This window comes from Odontesthes bonariensis, chromosome 3 (genome assembly GCF_027942865.1).
Source record: "Odontesthes bonariensis isolate fOdoBon6 chromosome 3, fOdoBon6.hap1, whole genome shotgun sequence".
NCBI lineage: Eukaryota > Metazoa > Chordata > Actinopteri > Atheriniformes > Atherinopsidae > Odontesthes > Odontesthes bonariensis.
Window position 1 is genome coordinate 32,701,919 of NC_134508.1, and position 16,343 is coordinate 32,718,261.

The window sequence follows — 16,343 nt, forward strand, 5'->3', positions numbered from 1 at the left end:
CAACAAGCAGGCTGTAAATCCTACCTTCATGAAGGTTGTAATGTTGTAATTTTGGAGTTTGTTATTTATGACAATGTTAAACTTTGGTGTTTGTTGCCAAAAGGTTTTCCTCCCATTATATGTCCCCCCGTTTATATCAAAGGTATCCTGTCATTTTTTACGAAGAAAATCTTTTTTTTTTTTTTTTTTTAAATGGCCTGGGAAAAAATAATAAAGCTGATCGCTTATAAAACTTGAGTAAAAAAGGGAATTGAGGTGGTTGAAATTACCTGTAACCTCACAACACCTAACATGAGTCAGTGTCGTATACATCTCCACAGATCAAATTCCATTAGCCAGAGTCATGTAACTCTCACCACACTGCTGCTCTGACTTCCTCTGTTTTGACACAAATAAATACTATCTGGGTTCAGTTATTTCCTCTCTGCTATGGCCCTGATGTTAAACTGTCTGCCAAACTCACCATGTCATTATGTGTTTTTTACTTGATGTTTTTCACATGAAAGGCTACTTATAGGCTTTAAATTAGCATGAAATGGAGAATTTTTAAATAAATAAACAGGTTCACTTTGTAACTCAGTTAAATAAATCAGTGAAATCAGGCTACTGACATTTACTACTACTGTGTGGGCTACTGAGAAAAGGACTGATGTGCTGACTTAAAATGTTCCTCTCTGTTCTCTGTTCCTGGTCTTAATGGTGCCGCATGCTAAACCCAGCTGAGTCACCATGCTGTATGTGTGGATACACGTTCATAACACAGTCTTATTTAGAAATACTGCTTTCTGCGTGGAAGCTACATACAGATTACGTATTCACACATCTGGTTCCAGGGTGTTGTGGTAGCTTAATGGTTAGCTTCACAGAAAGAAGGTGATTACTTGGATTTCCTTTGATGCTCTGGATTTTTTCCCGTTGTTTATCCATAGGAGCCACTAAAGTGACTTTCAGTACTAAAGTGAGTAATATTCCAACTTTGTGTCATCTAATTTTGTGAATATTTATTTTTGTGTCTCTCCTGTATGCGTCACTCCTCATTCTCAGTGTCATGCAACACAATCTAAAACCATTTGTGTTGCACATTTCTGTCACTTCACATGTGTGTATCTGCTTGAGCTTTACTGTACAATTTTAAAATAATAAATATATCATTGTTCATTTCATATTTTCGTTAGCATATTGTGGGCTCTATAATATATAATTTGTAGTTCTACTATGAAATATGATCTTGCCATTTTCTAAAGATAAATACAACAGATGTTTTTGTTTATTTGTACACTTCAAGTGACACTAAATAATACTTGTTTTTGCACTGAAATTGTTGGGTGTGCAGCAGCTTTCAGTTTAAATGAGCATGCAGTCAGGTGGAGTCAAACAAACAAACCTTAGAAAGTGAATATAATAATTCTAGTTCCTTAAAAGAAGTTGACCAGATGAGAGAATTCTGCAAATCCAGCAAAGTGCCGCTGTGACAGTCCAGTTACTGAGCATTGAAGTATGGTGTCCATACTACTCTTGCCTGGCTGAAGTTAAGAGGTTCTGAATTATATATCTAGATCAAACCTGAAAATATTATGCACAGAATGGCTGGAATGATGCAGCACTCAGAGTATGCTGCAAATCTTATTTGAGCTTCTGGCTGGTTTATTCTCTGTTTTAATGTGAAAAATAATTGGATTGTTTGAAAACAATGTTGCTTAAAGAAAGAAGGGATTCATAAACATCTCCCTCATCAAGAATATCCTTAAACCAGTGAAGCAATCTGGAGTAATTTTGGTATGAAAAGGGCAAGGACTGCAAGCCTAAATTGAAAACGTGACCTTTGATCCCTCAGATGGCAATTCATTGAGAACCATCATTCATCAAGAGATGATATAACCACATGGGCAAAGGATTACTGTGGTAAACCTTGTTAAGCACTTCAGTACAGACTTATATTCACAAAATGCCACTTTAAACTTTACTGCAAAATTGAAGCCTCATTAACTTTCTCCAGAGGCGGCGGCGATTTCTCAGGGCTTAGAGTCATCTGCAATGGACTGCAGTGGTCAGTCAAATCAGTATTCAATATGTATTTTTGCAGGAAATATGACCACAAGCCAGCACTGTTGTAGACCTTAAGATGAGTTTGCCAGAAGAATAGGTTAAAACAACACCTTTATCACTTAGCATCCTCAAGGCCAGAACATCTTGAAAGTGTTGTGAGAAGGAAGGACAGCGTCACAAAGTGGTAACAAATTCACTGTCAACTCTCTTTGGAATGTGTTGCAGGCCTGAAATTAACAAATTAATGTACATTAACATATTACAATAAGAAATATGGAGGACTAAAACTGTCATAATCCCAAAAAATAAGTTTATATGACAATAAATGCCTCTACAATTAAATAACAAAATATTTTATGTGAAATAAAAAAATATTTTTCTGCTTTAATTTGAAACTGCATTCATTTAAAGGGACACTATGTAATAAATTAAGTAATTTATTAGCTCAAATCAACACATTCATTCATAAGTTAGTCCTCATTGGTGTAAAATGATCTCTGTCAAAAATCTCACTTATCCTCCTGAGTGAAGAATAACTTGTCTTTATCTTCATAGAGCAGGTAAGCTCTATGGAGGCTGCCATGTCCTTCCGGTCTATGAAAAACGACGAAGTGCCAAGAGGGACATAAAGCACTTCGAATCGCGATTTCCCCGCCAGGCCTGCAAGCGGAAATGACTTCATTGTGACGTCATTTCCGCCGAATGGCTTATTACAGCCGCTAATGCTAAATAGATTTTATCTCCCTAATTATCCCACTAATAATGCATTGATTGTTACCAAACGTCTGCCGTTGTACACATAGGCTCTTAACTCACAAAACAAGGCATTAGAAAGTTTGTAAGTTTACCGGGAGTTTATTTACCGCTGCTAATGCTGCTTAATGCTAACGCTGCTAATGCTAACGCTGCGTCGACGTCACTTCCGGTAACTCCCGGAATATGACTAATTGCATTGCTTGCACACCAAAGGCTATGTCAACTTATGTTATCTGACATGTTATCTGTCATCTGTATTTATAGTGTTGTTGTATGTGGTTTATGTAATCCTTTGTAATGTGTGTCTTGATTTCTTTTTGTTTGTATGGACCTTGAGTCTGAAGCTATAGCTTCTTGAATCTTGACACATTCCGCTTGCCATAGTTCAAGAAGTTGTAACGCACATTTGAAAACGTGAGGCGCTAGAGAGCAAATTCATTCAACTTTGCAAAATAAAATTGCACCACTAGATGGGGGAAGAAATTACATAATGTCCCTTTAAGCTTGTTATGTATTTTCTTTGCAACTCAGTTTTCAATTTTTTTTTGTTAATTTAATACGAATGTAGTTATTTATTTCTGTATTATTTTCCTTTACATTGTATTGCTCTATTTATTCCCTTTTTCTGATTCAGGGTTGTATAAAACTTAGCAAATTACTTCACAGTTCTGTAGTACTGTTACAGTGTACTGAATGTTTTTCCAAGAACACCAAGTGGACCACAGAGATTGCCTGTTGCTCCCTTCAAAATGCAGGCACTTTCAGCACATTAAATTACATTACATCACATTATGGTCATTTTGCAGACGCTTTTATCCAAAACGACTTACAATAAGTGTGTTCCACATCGGTAGGCAAAAGAACTTCAGGTCACAAGAAGTCATAATTTCCTTCCTAAACCAAACAGCTAAGCGCATAACTAGTGCTAGAGTAAGTGCTGTAAGTTAGGTACCTAGACAAATGGGACAATTTAGAAAACAAAGACAATTTAGGAAACAGATAAGTGCGTAAGGAGCTAGGACTAAACAGGTGATGTCCTAAGAGGGCGGATCAGGGTAGTGTTTCCTGAAGAGATGGGTTTTCAGCCTGCGGCAAAAGATGGGCAGTGACTGTCAGTTTTCATGTTTTAGGTTATGCTTTTGTTTTCAGTCCATGTTTAGTTTTTAGTCATGCCTTAGTTTCCCTGCACTCTGTTCATTAGGTTCACTCAATTCACCTGCGTTATTCCCCACCAGCTGCACCTTGTCACTGATCACTGTCCCTATTTAGTTTCCTGCCTCCCCTGTCAGTTTGCCGGATCTTTGTTGTATGTCATGTTTGTCATCCATGCACGATTCCTGCTCACTCCATGTTTCTTCATTTCACGAAGCTAAGTATTTATTTATTCCATGCCAGGTCCTTTTGTTTGTTTTGTTTATAGATACGTTTTTCTCCGGCTCAGCCGCGTTTTATGTTGATACTTTGTTTTTTGTTTAATAAATCTACCTTGTTTTTGGGAAGCCCGCATCCGTGTCCTCCCTCCTCACATAAACCTGACAGACTCAGCTGTCCTGACATCAGTCGGGAGATCGTTCCACCATTGGGGGGCCAAAAGCACGTTTAGTAGCACGACTGCAAAGATTGGTTTCACCCTCTCTGCACTCAGCCACAATTTTAGCCAAAACAGAGAGCTGCTTTGAGAGAACATACTTTAACAACTCTATGGAGTTCCTGTTCAGCATCAAACAGACACGACTAGCTGGTTAACCGATCACTCAATGAGCTATTAATGCTAACCTCGGGTCAACTGACTTGTAACTACGACACTGTTAAAGTCTTTTCTCAACATTAAGTAAGCTGCTGATTATTGTGTTTGTTCATTCTTATATGACGGCAGTTATGCATACCAAACCAGACAGGTACTGCTACTGTACAATAAATTGTCAAGAACATTATTGTGTGCCTCACTAAGAACTTATATGTAATTATAAACAATGCGTAAAGTTACACCACTCTTGAAATGACTGCATTATACATCACAACAGTTAATGACTTTTGCAGTTATTAAGATGTAGGGTGCTGCAAACTGGCTTCTTTAAGGTAATTCAACAGTAAGTTATGAAGGTGGGAATAAGAGGGAGGCTATTTAGATAAAGATTTCCACATTTGATGTATGCTGTACTTCTTAATAGATGTTTAATCGTGATAAAATATGCACCCAGAGAGATTGTGCCATCACCCGCTGTATAAAGTATGGAACAGCCTGACCGGGCAGCCCAGCTAAGCCATTCACTTGTTATGACCATGTGAGTAAACAAACATGATTCAGCAGAAATACAGAGCAGCAATGAAATGAACTGCAAGATGGACTGTGATTTTGAGTATTGAATGTATAGCTCTACTTTTAATGGTAGGGCAATGCTGTCAAAACACCTTCACCATGAGCCAAATGCATCCACGACTTCAAGGCATCAAGAGACGAAAGTTTTTGGCTCAGTTAAAAGTTTCAACAAAGAACACTGAATAGGTTTTTCTGAACAAGTGAATATCTTACTTGTGCACTTTTTGAGTCCGGAGCCTTTCTTCACAGCATGACGGCTGAGTTTGCAGTTGAAGTTGTTCTCCCAGAACTCAGCAAACCAGATATTCCTTCTGTTGTTTTCCAGTGTTCGGCTGATGAAGTAACGATCAAACCCTAAAGAGATTAATGGGTTCACTGTCATTTGCACAGCCATTGTAAAAGACTGTTTAAGTACAAACTGTGAGCCATGGCTATATATTTCAGAGTGTAATAAAGTGATTACTGTGTTCACTGTATTCAGTATATTTAACTCCCTGTTTTTACATCTTGATGATCAAACGATGGTAGTAAAGCATTAAAAAGCAAGTTTTTCTCTTTTTGACACAGCAAAAGACAGAACCAGACTGGGCCCTGGCTCACAAGAAAAGAATAATTCACTGATATATGCACATGTTTTTAAAAGAAAAGGACATTCTGATGTTTGCGCAATGCCTGTCTCTGTACCTTTGATGGGCTGGCGCTTGGGCAGGATGGTGACTGCTCCCTCTGCCATATCCTCCTGCTGCACAACTGGAGAGATCTTTGAGCCCCAGCTGTCTGAGCCCACCCAGATGAAATGACCCGTCTGGTTGGCCTTTTTTGCTGCATGGAGAAGCCGCCTGCAAAGGTGAGGAAACAGATGTTGCTATGGATGAGGTCGACATCCCAACCAACTCCACTTTGATTGTGTTTTGCAATTCATTACACAGTGGACTAGCACTTTCCACATGTGTCTGTGCTGTCTGCTCCTGTTGTTCTTTTTCGTATCTTCAAAAAACTCTTACAGTATGTAGCTTATTACCAGGCTTTACCTGATATCATCTTCGTTGGCAAAAAGTATGACGACTCTTGCATTTGGATTTTCTCTGAGTCTCCGGATGACTTTGTCGAACTCTCCTTGTTTTGGCTCCCGGGGAATCTTGACTGACTGTGAAATGCACACACCACCTAAAACGAGGCATTTTAGAGAGGTCATAAGATCATTTGTGCAATGTGTCAGAAAAATCCCAGAGCTGTAAACATACAGTTGCTCAAAGAGAAACAACCATGCTGCCTTTGAAATAATTGTTAAAGTAGGATTTTGTTCCACCAACAGTTAGTTTGTTTAAGCACAAGATTCATTCCATATGTAACATTTAACATTTCTGAGAGATGGGAGATAATGTGGCCATGTGCAAAAGTGTGCATTCTGTTTCACTAAATGATCATCATGGTACTTTCAACTTTAAAACCAAAGATCAATATTGCATAATGCTTAGTAAATCTATTGTATGACTATACTTTGGAAGGTATTCATGAACATCTTCCGTGTCTTTGAAAATTTTTTTTTTTTTTGCCAATATGTGATTATAATGTTCCATCAAAGTAAAGCTAAAGACTGCATGTGCAGAAACCACTTTTCATCGGACTGTTGTAACAATTCCATCCAGTTCAACGCTGGACTGAAGGAACTGAGTCACAAAGAGGCACACGTTCAAACTCTCAGTGCTTGGACTTCAGACGAAGGAAATGTAAGCATCTGAGAAATAATTGATCATGTTTTATCAATATTATTATTTTAATTTTTTTTTAGCAGCGGCAGCTTAAGGTTTAGATGATGAAGATGACATATACTTACTTCTATTATTCTTGTTACTTTTGGAAAAATAACATCGTTACCACACAACTTTTAGTTGAGCAGTTATGTTTTGTGATTTGTAAAACCTGCAGCTGTGTGGTTAAGGTGTGTTTTCAACACAACACTGGTTCTCTCCTCACTCTTGTTGCTATGACAAATGCCATGTACCGCTCTCAAAGTGATAATACATTACCATGGCATGTTTCTGAGAAAGATGTAGGTCTCAGATTACAGTTATTTAATAATGTTGATAGACTCAAATCTGGAAACGGAGTAAATAACAGTACACGTGTTACTACGAATTATACTGTGTTAATCTCTGGTTTAGTCCATTACAGTTTGATGAGCAAGCATTGTTTAGTAACACTGATGGTGTGAGTAGCTACAGACCTCATAAGAAGAGGAGGCGTAGGCAGATTGAGCACTTACTCACTCACTGCCCGTCCAAAGAGCGGGTGTTAAAACAAGGCTGAGAGAAGGGCCACTGTGCTTAAACTAACAAGTATTTTGACCAAAGCTCATCTTAAACATGTCAATAAGACTTAAATTGTGTAAAGTTGTTCAAAATAAAGGTATAAGTCACCTTAAAGAAAACAGCCAACATGGCATGATCCCTGTATGTTAGTCTCACTTATGATCATCTCCATGCAACACTGTATACAAGTGATGCATTGATCTGATGCCAAAGTAGCATGAAGTGTTTATTTACAACATACATGTGCACAATGGGGTATCTAAATTAATGCTCTGTTATATCTACTACTGCTGAAACGTGATGCTGTTGCTTAGCAATAAAGCAAAAACTTCACAAACACACAATACCATGCACTTGGGGGAGGTACAAAGGGTGAGAAGAAGTTTTTTGGATGCATTTTGTGTTATGGAAACATATTTTCCAGTGTTTCTTCAAGAATAGTTTTTGTAAGAGTGCATCGGCATGACATGGGCATGAACAAGAGCCTCCTGCTGCTCTCAGAACAGCAGGAGAGTTGTTTCAAACATATCTTTTTGCATACTGCATATTGTTTATTCTGCATACACTGGCTGCTACCCTGTACCCATCATAAACAGTCCAATTCATTTACAGGGTCACAAAAGCAGTAACAAGAAATAACCAATGTGAGTAAGTGTGTTGGAGTTAATCCAACAATTAACTAAAGATGAATTAATCACACATGCCCCCCACTTGGCTGATTCGTGTATTAATGGACCGTCTACACACATGATCTGACCCATGAATCTCACACAAAGAAAATAAAATGTATGAAGTTGATTACTGTCTTCAGTGTACCACTTGTAAAACAATCTAAACTGCTGTGCTTCTGTGGTCTTCTGCTCTGGTGCCCAGCTCAATGAAGGGGCATCTTAATCTGCCCTGATATATCTGTCACACCTTTCTGAGGTCTGAGATAGACTTTAGTGGAATTGTCATTTTTGTACAGCTGTCACTGAAGATTGTTAAGTTCACGCAGGTTCAGACAATTTCTAGAGCAGTTTTCAAACATGGAGAGACTTCACAACTTTATATACAATTTGCTATATTATGATGAATGAAAGTTTCCTGGCCGTGAGACAAATTAATTCATTCAGTTTTCTCACAGCCTGCCAGAACGGAGCAGGATGAGCAGGCTGGGGTGCATCTTGTTTTCTATTTCATCATTTCCGCTCTGTGCAGATCACTCACTTGTGCCACTGTCCTGTAACAAGTCTGAGATGTTTTCATTCAGGATGCTCTCTATTGCTCCTGTAAAGATTTTGGCTCAGGCTGTGAGCTTTCTTGTAGTGACACCCGAGAATGTGGTTCCCCCTACAGTTGTGGGATGTAACATCACATTCATAAAGACAAATGGCCATGTGGGGCCTGCACATGCACAGCCATATACAATAATTTGTTGTGATGTTGAAGAAGCCAAAAAAATGCCAAGCAGCCATGAAGCAAAACTGTTGTGCAGGGCTGGACACCAAGTCATGAACTGCAATATCTCAGACCCCCGGGCTGTACTTTGAGTCAGAAGCACATTGGGCCTCATGCAACAACCTTCGTACGTACAGATTTGTTCTTAAGTCGTGCGTACGAGTGATTTAAGAGAATTTGCGCATTCACCAATTTCACCACACGTCATCACCACCCTTGGATTTTTGGCCACTGGAACCTTTTAGAGGGAGATTGGAGTCATGCGCTGCCCTTGGTCATCAGAACTCTCATCAGTTTATCACCCATGATACATTAAATTCCCATAAACCGCTGTCCAACAAGTACAAATTAAGAGGGACTTTCATCCCGTGGCTGGACTGCCAAACATAATCGGAGCAATAGACTGCACACATATACGCATCAAAGCACCCGTGCCTTTGTGGAGCGCACTGAGCTGAAGGCCAGGTGGGTGTGTCTCAATACAGTTAGGGACAAACTGCTCTATAGCCCAGAGAAGGCATGCCAGATTTGCACAATATTGCCATGAACGAGGGTCTCCTACTACCTGAACCAGCCCAGGCAGACCAGAAGGTGTGGTGCCAGAAGACCCCCGTCATGGACCGCCCCATCTAAGTGCCATCATGATGAGGCAATGACTGATTGCACGGCTTTAGTTGCAGTCATCGAGCGCCTGGCCATGGCGATAATTTTTTGGGGTTTTTTTACGCCATTTTCATATCAAACCATTTCTTTTTTATTTCGGTGACATTACGAACTACAGGTGACACAGAATTAACAGCACTTGTAATAACTTCTCATTTCTTCGCTTTAGCAGGTCCCGTAATTCCACTGCTGACACTGCTAAAAATGACAGATTTTCCTTTTTGGATTTCTGAAAGCAGAACTTCAATCTCAGAGCCCCTAAAGCTGTTCTTTTTGCGCCTTGATGCCATTCTCATGACTCAACACTCAACACTTCCTGGCACAGGAGCGAGGAAGCACAGCTCCTTATATGGTATTATGCAATTTTACCATCCTTGTGCACATGCACTTAAATACGCACGAGTGTGATTCATCATTGACACACGTCGTTTACACACTTTTTCCGAAGTTAAGAGCGTTTGTTGAATCTGACGTGGCGTGTTCGTACGAGACCTTCGTACGAAAAAAGTGAGAGAAATTTAGAATAAAAATACGAAAATGTTCTTGCATGAGACCCAGTGTTTTATGGTTCACACATTTCTCTGCTGCTTTTAATTTCTTAAGAAATACAGTCAGTTTCTGAGCTTTATAACCTGAGAGCTTGACGTGGAGATGATTCCCAGATAAAAGAAAAATTAATAAACTGCTCAACTGCTTCACCTCAGCAGTGTCACAAAAGCAACCACACCTTCTGGGGTTTTGACACTAAGCAGCAGATGCCAACACTGAAGGACTGTCGACTTTCTCAAATGTTTTTAATCTGGTTGATGATGGCAATGTCATGTTCTGTGTAAATGTTCTGTGCTGAGATAATGCTTCTCTAGTCTACACTACAAGACCCATCCACACACCAATAGACGCATGGAAGGCAATGTAGTGTCCAAGAAAACTGCGATATGTAGTCTGGGGATGCCAGGAATCTAACCACGAGCTTATGGGTAGGTGACTGCTCTTCCTTCTGAGATACACACAGGGAGAAAACGAAGACAGCAAACTAAACAGAGTTTTCTTCATGTCTTGTTACGCCGACATGGGTTTGGAGTCTGAACAGGAGGAGCTGAATAGCCCGATTCAGATTCTCAACGGGTTTTATCCCAATTCATCATGTGGCTGTAAGATTTTTCTGTTTCCCTGCATAAATAAGCAAACAAGGAACAGATGTTCCTTTTGTTCCCTCTGTGTTGAAATTGTAGGAAAAAAAAGTTTCAAACCAGTAAGATACCAACATCCATCACAGCAACAGCCACGCAGAGATGACTAACTACTGACACTTATCTGCCTGTTTCATCAGCAAAAGAAAAAAACAACATAAAACAGCCCCTTGACTTGAGTTGTGATCACATGTTGGGTTTTCTGAAGTTTTGTAGAACTGTACGTTTCCCTTTTTCAGCACAAGCGCAATAAAAGACTTTTATTTCATCCAGAAAATTGAACAATAAATATCAGGCCTGGTCTCGCACCAACAGGGACACATTAAACCTCGACTCTTTGAGGCAGAGAGTTTAATATTTCTTATCTGTTGCCGGTCACTGATACCAAAATACATTTCTGGTGACTCCTACAAGAACTTTTTTTTTAAGTGAAATGAAATGTATGAGTTGTTTGTTAGAAATATAGAACTAAAATCGGTAAAATCTTTCAAAATTAGTACATGTAAGAGTTATTTCAATGTACAGCAGTTGCATTGACACAATTTAAGTCAGCATTTATTGTTGCCATCCTTCCTTAATGTATCTTAATAGATAACATGTAGAAAGACAAAAGTGTTTTTAATCCTGACAGCTGAGTATTGTTTGATCAATTTCTCCTCAAGCTGGGCAGAACTGCTGCACAACTACAACACCTAACCTCTTTGAATCACTCAGCTTATCATAAATTTGAGCATCTGTTCAGCAGATGAAATCCTCATGGAGAACCTTCTCTAAACATCCAATTTGAGTGTCTTAAATGCTTTAGATCATCTTTTAGTTTTTGTCATACTGCTGCAAGGAGTGTTTCAAGACTGCAACAATTCATTACTTATGCCCTGCTCGTGATGACCCACTTGTCCTGTTGATTCAAACAGGCTCCATTATTGGCCATTTTGGCTGTTTACTTAAGTGGATGGATTTAGATAAGCGAAAGGCATTCAAAGCACGTATCACTCTGCAGTTTCTCACATGCCACAGCAGATGACTATCGAGGTGTTATCTTAAACTCGTCCTCACAAAAATTAATGGAAACTAATAGTGACAAATGGCTGCAGCAGTGTCAGGCCAGCCACAGTGACGCAGTCTGTCTTTGTCACAGTAGAGGAGCCATCTTATCTTTGCCCTCTCTGTTTTTCCATGTACAGTAATACGCCTTCAAGATAAGCACAGACATCCACAGCAAACGGAATGGGACATCACAATAAATGTATGAATGAGATGTCATCAACAAACAGTTTGCGTGCGTTTTATATATCAACACTGGATTTAAGATGCAGATTTCAGCACGAGTGGACACAGCCATTCATGGATAAATGAACAAAAGGGAAGATTGAGACAAAGGGGAAAGAACGCATGCAAAAACTGTCAAAATGTGAGTTGATTTATGAATTTAATGGCATACATTCATCAGAGGCTGAATCTGAGTCAGTTAATCAGGCATTCAAGCAGTTTATTATTGTCCTACAGCACTGACACTGAATTCACGCCAAATGGACTTTTCTATGCTTCAGAGTTGCTGCTTTATAACAAAGTATAGTTAATTTTTCTTTTCTTTGGCTCCTTCTTTGAGCTTCCTGCATTCATCCGATCTCACCAATGCTATAAAATATACAGCATTCAAAGCCAATATTTCAATGATGTAATTCAATTTTTCAAAGATCAGTCAACTAAAATGAATTAAAGATCAGCTTGTTTGTCTAGTTTGATGACTTGTGGGTCCTCAATACTCAATAAATCGACAATGCTTTGTCGATATCGAGGCACCCTGGGGTCTGTTTCACAAAGCAGGTTCAACAAACTCTGAGTCTATTCCTGATCTCTGAGTTGATCTACTCTGAGATAGAAAACTCTGAGTTTTCGGTTCCAGAAACGCTGATTTGAGTGAGTTTAATCAACTTTGAGTAGTTTCACCTTGAGATTTGCATGTGCACCACAACTTTAAAAAGCCAGCATCAATAGAGCCCCGATTCGACGAGTCACCATGGCAACGGGGAAGTGGAGGGGTTACGTTTTTCACCAACCTCGAATTGGAAATATTAATGCGCTCATACGGCGAGTTTCAACACTGCAAAAGTGTAAGTTTAAATGTAGTCCTTTGCAATCACAATAATATTACAGGGAAACTGCTTGAATGGTAACCCATTCATTTATTTCATTTAGGTGCACTTGGCAGCAGTTTAAGATGAAATATAAAAACATTGTTCAAACAGGTGAGACCTCGGCATGGAGGTACCTCATTTTGATCATGTTTTACACTGTAAGGTAAATATTAATTGGCTATTTGACTGCAGTTATTTTATTCCCAACATAATGCTGTTTTCACACACATAAACTATGTCTTCTCATCTATATCATGTTCTGTTAAATAATTAAGCCTATTTAAACTAACACAGACTTCTACTGCGCCAACAGAAAGAAGGCAGATGCCCGTAAAACGGGTGGTGCCCAGCACCGCCACCCCTAATGGAAGGCCAGTGGCTGAGGGAGTCCACCCACAAGATACAAGTGTCTTTATTAAATATAATAGGCCTATATATATCTTTTTAAAGACTATTCATACAAATATGTATTTATCTTTTATGTCTTTTTTTTTTTTGTCCCTACAAAATTCTGATGGTGCCGCTCAAAAAGATAATTGTCTGGAAATGCTAAAAAATCTATGCGGGATGGTTTCCCTCATTTCAGGGTTAATAAACTCAGTTATCACTAAACCTGCTTTGTGAAACGGACCTCTGGTTACAGAGAGTGATGCTGCTGCTCCACACAAATGAGAGAAACATCTTCAGTGCTTTGGCAACACAAAAGGTCACATGTAGAGAAAAAAACATAGTCGTATATACAGCTTTTGAAGAAACTAATTAAAGGAGATGTGCAGATGCTATTTTATACACCACTCCCATGCTGAAACTACTTAACATAATGAGCCACTTTTTGCTGATGAGGGGTCAACCTGCTGTTCTTCAATTTTTAAGTGTCCCCCCAGAAAATTATGCCACATCATGTTAGATTTGCAGTCTTTTTTATATGCCACATTTCATGATCGGGATGAGATTCATTTATTAAAAAATAGTTTTAGTGGTTTTAATGATCCAGTGTGCAACATTTAGAATAACTAGTTGACAGGAAATCTAATATTCATAACAATGTTTTTATCACCCTAGAATAGCACATAAATTAAGAGTAGTTGTGTTTTTATTACCTTAGAGCACATCATTTATATTTAAAGATGCCACATGTTCCTCTGCCATGTGGCAATGCCAAGCTCCAACAGTAGCCCAGAAGGGAAAAAAACAAACACTGGTTATAGAGTAGTTTCTTTTTTAGGTCAGGGGTGTTAAATTGCTTGTTGCACTTTCCAATTTATGCCTGTAGAACGCACAACATCGAGCACACCAGATCATTAAAGTGTGCTGAACTTAGGGCGCTGGGTAACTAAAATGGTTGAGAGAGCCCCCATACACAGAAGTCGAAAGTCCTCCACACAACTAGCTTGGACAGAGGTCCCGGCCTATGTGCCTTAGCTGCCTGTCACCTGCCTCCTCTTTGCCCACTCAAAAGTGTTATAGTATTTCAGCTCATTTTTTTTGGTTTCACAGCTCAAAGTCTTTTAAATTTCATCTGTGATGTTTTGAGCATCGGAGCGTTTGAATTAGCCAAAGAGGACATTTGTCTGGTGTTCATTCCGATCCATCGTTGCTACATGTGTACAGTAAATAGACAACAGTTTGTTAAAAAGCTTAAAATCTTATCAATGTTGAAGTGAAAACACATCTGCGCTACATTTAGTCTCAGCTTGCTCATTAAAGTGGCCAAAAAACAAACACTGAAACGTAAGTGGAACTGTTTAATCATGCAATATCACACATTTTCCCTAAACATGTCTAAGCTGGAATTAAATTAAATTATTGACGCAAATATTGATATTATAGTGAGTTATTGAAAAATGAATTAGTAAAGTTGGATAAAAATTACAGTGACTTTCAGTTCATATGGAAAACCAAAAAAAAAACAACCTTCCCAATTTAAAAAAGATGGAAACAAATTCAAATAGTGTAAATGTTAGTAAAGCTGTGATGATACTGGAGTTTTATGGTGCATTATGGTGCAATAATCCTTTTGAGGCAGAAAATACACTGAGTTAAGATTGGCATGAATAGTTAGACAGCAACCTGTCTAACATCAGATGAGGAAATAATAGACTTTCTCTTTAGGTTAGACAGATCTTCTTGGTTATAATTTATTTTTTTTTTCTCATTAGAGTGTAATCATTTTCAAAGACACAGCTGCTGTCCTGAATATGAGAAATTTCTTCCTGATGTGTACAAATGTGTACAAAATGCTTGAGCATTTTATGTCTAGAGATTATAGACACCTAGCATACACTTAATGTTTTTAAATAAAGTCACACATTTAGATATGTGGAAGAATTATGTGTTCATGCCTGAAAAGTACGCGCTGCAACATGTACAGTATCACTACATTTGCTTTATTGCTCTCCGAGGTGTTTAATGTGAAAAAAAACTACTTTAAAATGCAGCATCTTAACTCTTCAGGCTCATTGTACATTGTGTGTATTTGCTTAAATAAAGACTAATGAGACACAGACTGAACACAAGACACGATGTCTGCATGCATTATGCAGTAGACTGTGCAACATCAGCTCTTTTTATTGTAATAATGTGTGGTGAAAAAAAACAAAAAAAAACACTTAAAATCTTGGATTACATCTGAAGGATGCACTACTCATGAGTTGACAAAGGCTTTCTCCTTATACAAGAATTTTACATTAGCAGTAGCCCGTTTCCCATATCATGGCTTTCATGCAATAATTCCAGGTAAAACATACAGCAATTTGCTGCTTAAGACACAACCTGTAAAAACAACAGTACACTTGCTCCCCTTGCAGCTCTCATATAAAAACTGTTTTTCAATTCAGCAAACTACAGCCCTCCTGCCCTTACTTGAATACATTGAGTAAAGCACTCTTTATCTGCGAGCTAAGATATTCCATAAAAAAAAAATTAAAAAATAGGATGTCATCGGTGAATATAAATAGCTATGAATCACTTATAATGATCAGTCATTGCTGGATAATTGAGGATTGCAGAGAGTAATTTAATGGAGGTCAGAACAGAACGGGATCGTATTGTATGTGTCGATTCGTGATATAGCAGTTGTGATTATGACATTTAAAAGGACATGTTTGAACTATTCACAATTATAATGTTCTCAGGAGCTGTGCTTTGGTTTTATAAACAAGATGTGAAAAGCAGAAAAGTCACCAAAGTTCGTGGGTGAATTTAAGTTCTGAACTGACAACATATTCAGAGAGGAAAACCAGATTCTGAGAGATGCAGTTTGATGCTAGAAAAATAACTTCGCCTTTCATGGCTTTGGCTTCCTGCTGCATTTACAACACAAAGACGAATTATCTAGGTTTTCTGTTGACTTGCTCTGTGCCAGAAGGTTGTTTTCAAAGATAAGAGAGGAGATTTAAAATAATCTCTTTGCAAATTATTCCCTTCTTGGCAAATATACACTGAGCATCTTAAAGTGCTGCACGGGTCTGAATAGCGA

At 38.5% G+C, this 16,343-nt stretch overlaps 1 protein-coding gene across 1 annotated transcript in view; it reads right to left on the reverse strand.

The window, feature by feature from the left end:
* The window catches only part of LOC142377474 (metabotropic glutamate receptor 4-like), a 216,629-nt gene that overhangs the window by 43,279 nt on the left and 157,007 nt on the right, over positions 1-16,343 (reverse strand). The window contains exons 4-6 of the mRNA XM_075461613.1: positions 6,154-6,289; positions 5,807-5,961; positions 5,336-5,476 (exon numbers count right to left, since the gene is read on the reverse strand). Coding sequence (XP_075317728.1) covers positions 5,336-5,476; positions 5,807-5,961; positions 6,154-6,289 — 432 coding nt within the window. The remainder of the gene's footprint in view (positions 1-5,335; positions 5,477-5,806; positions 5,962-6,153; positions 6,290-16,343) is intronic.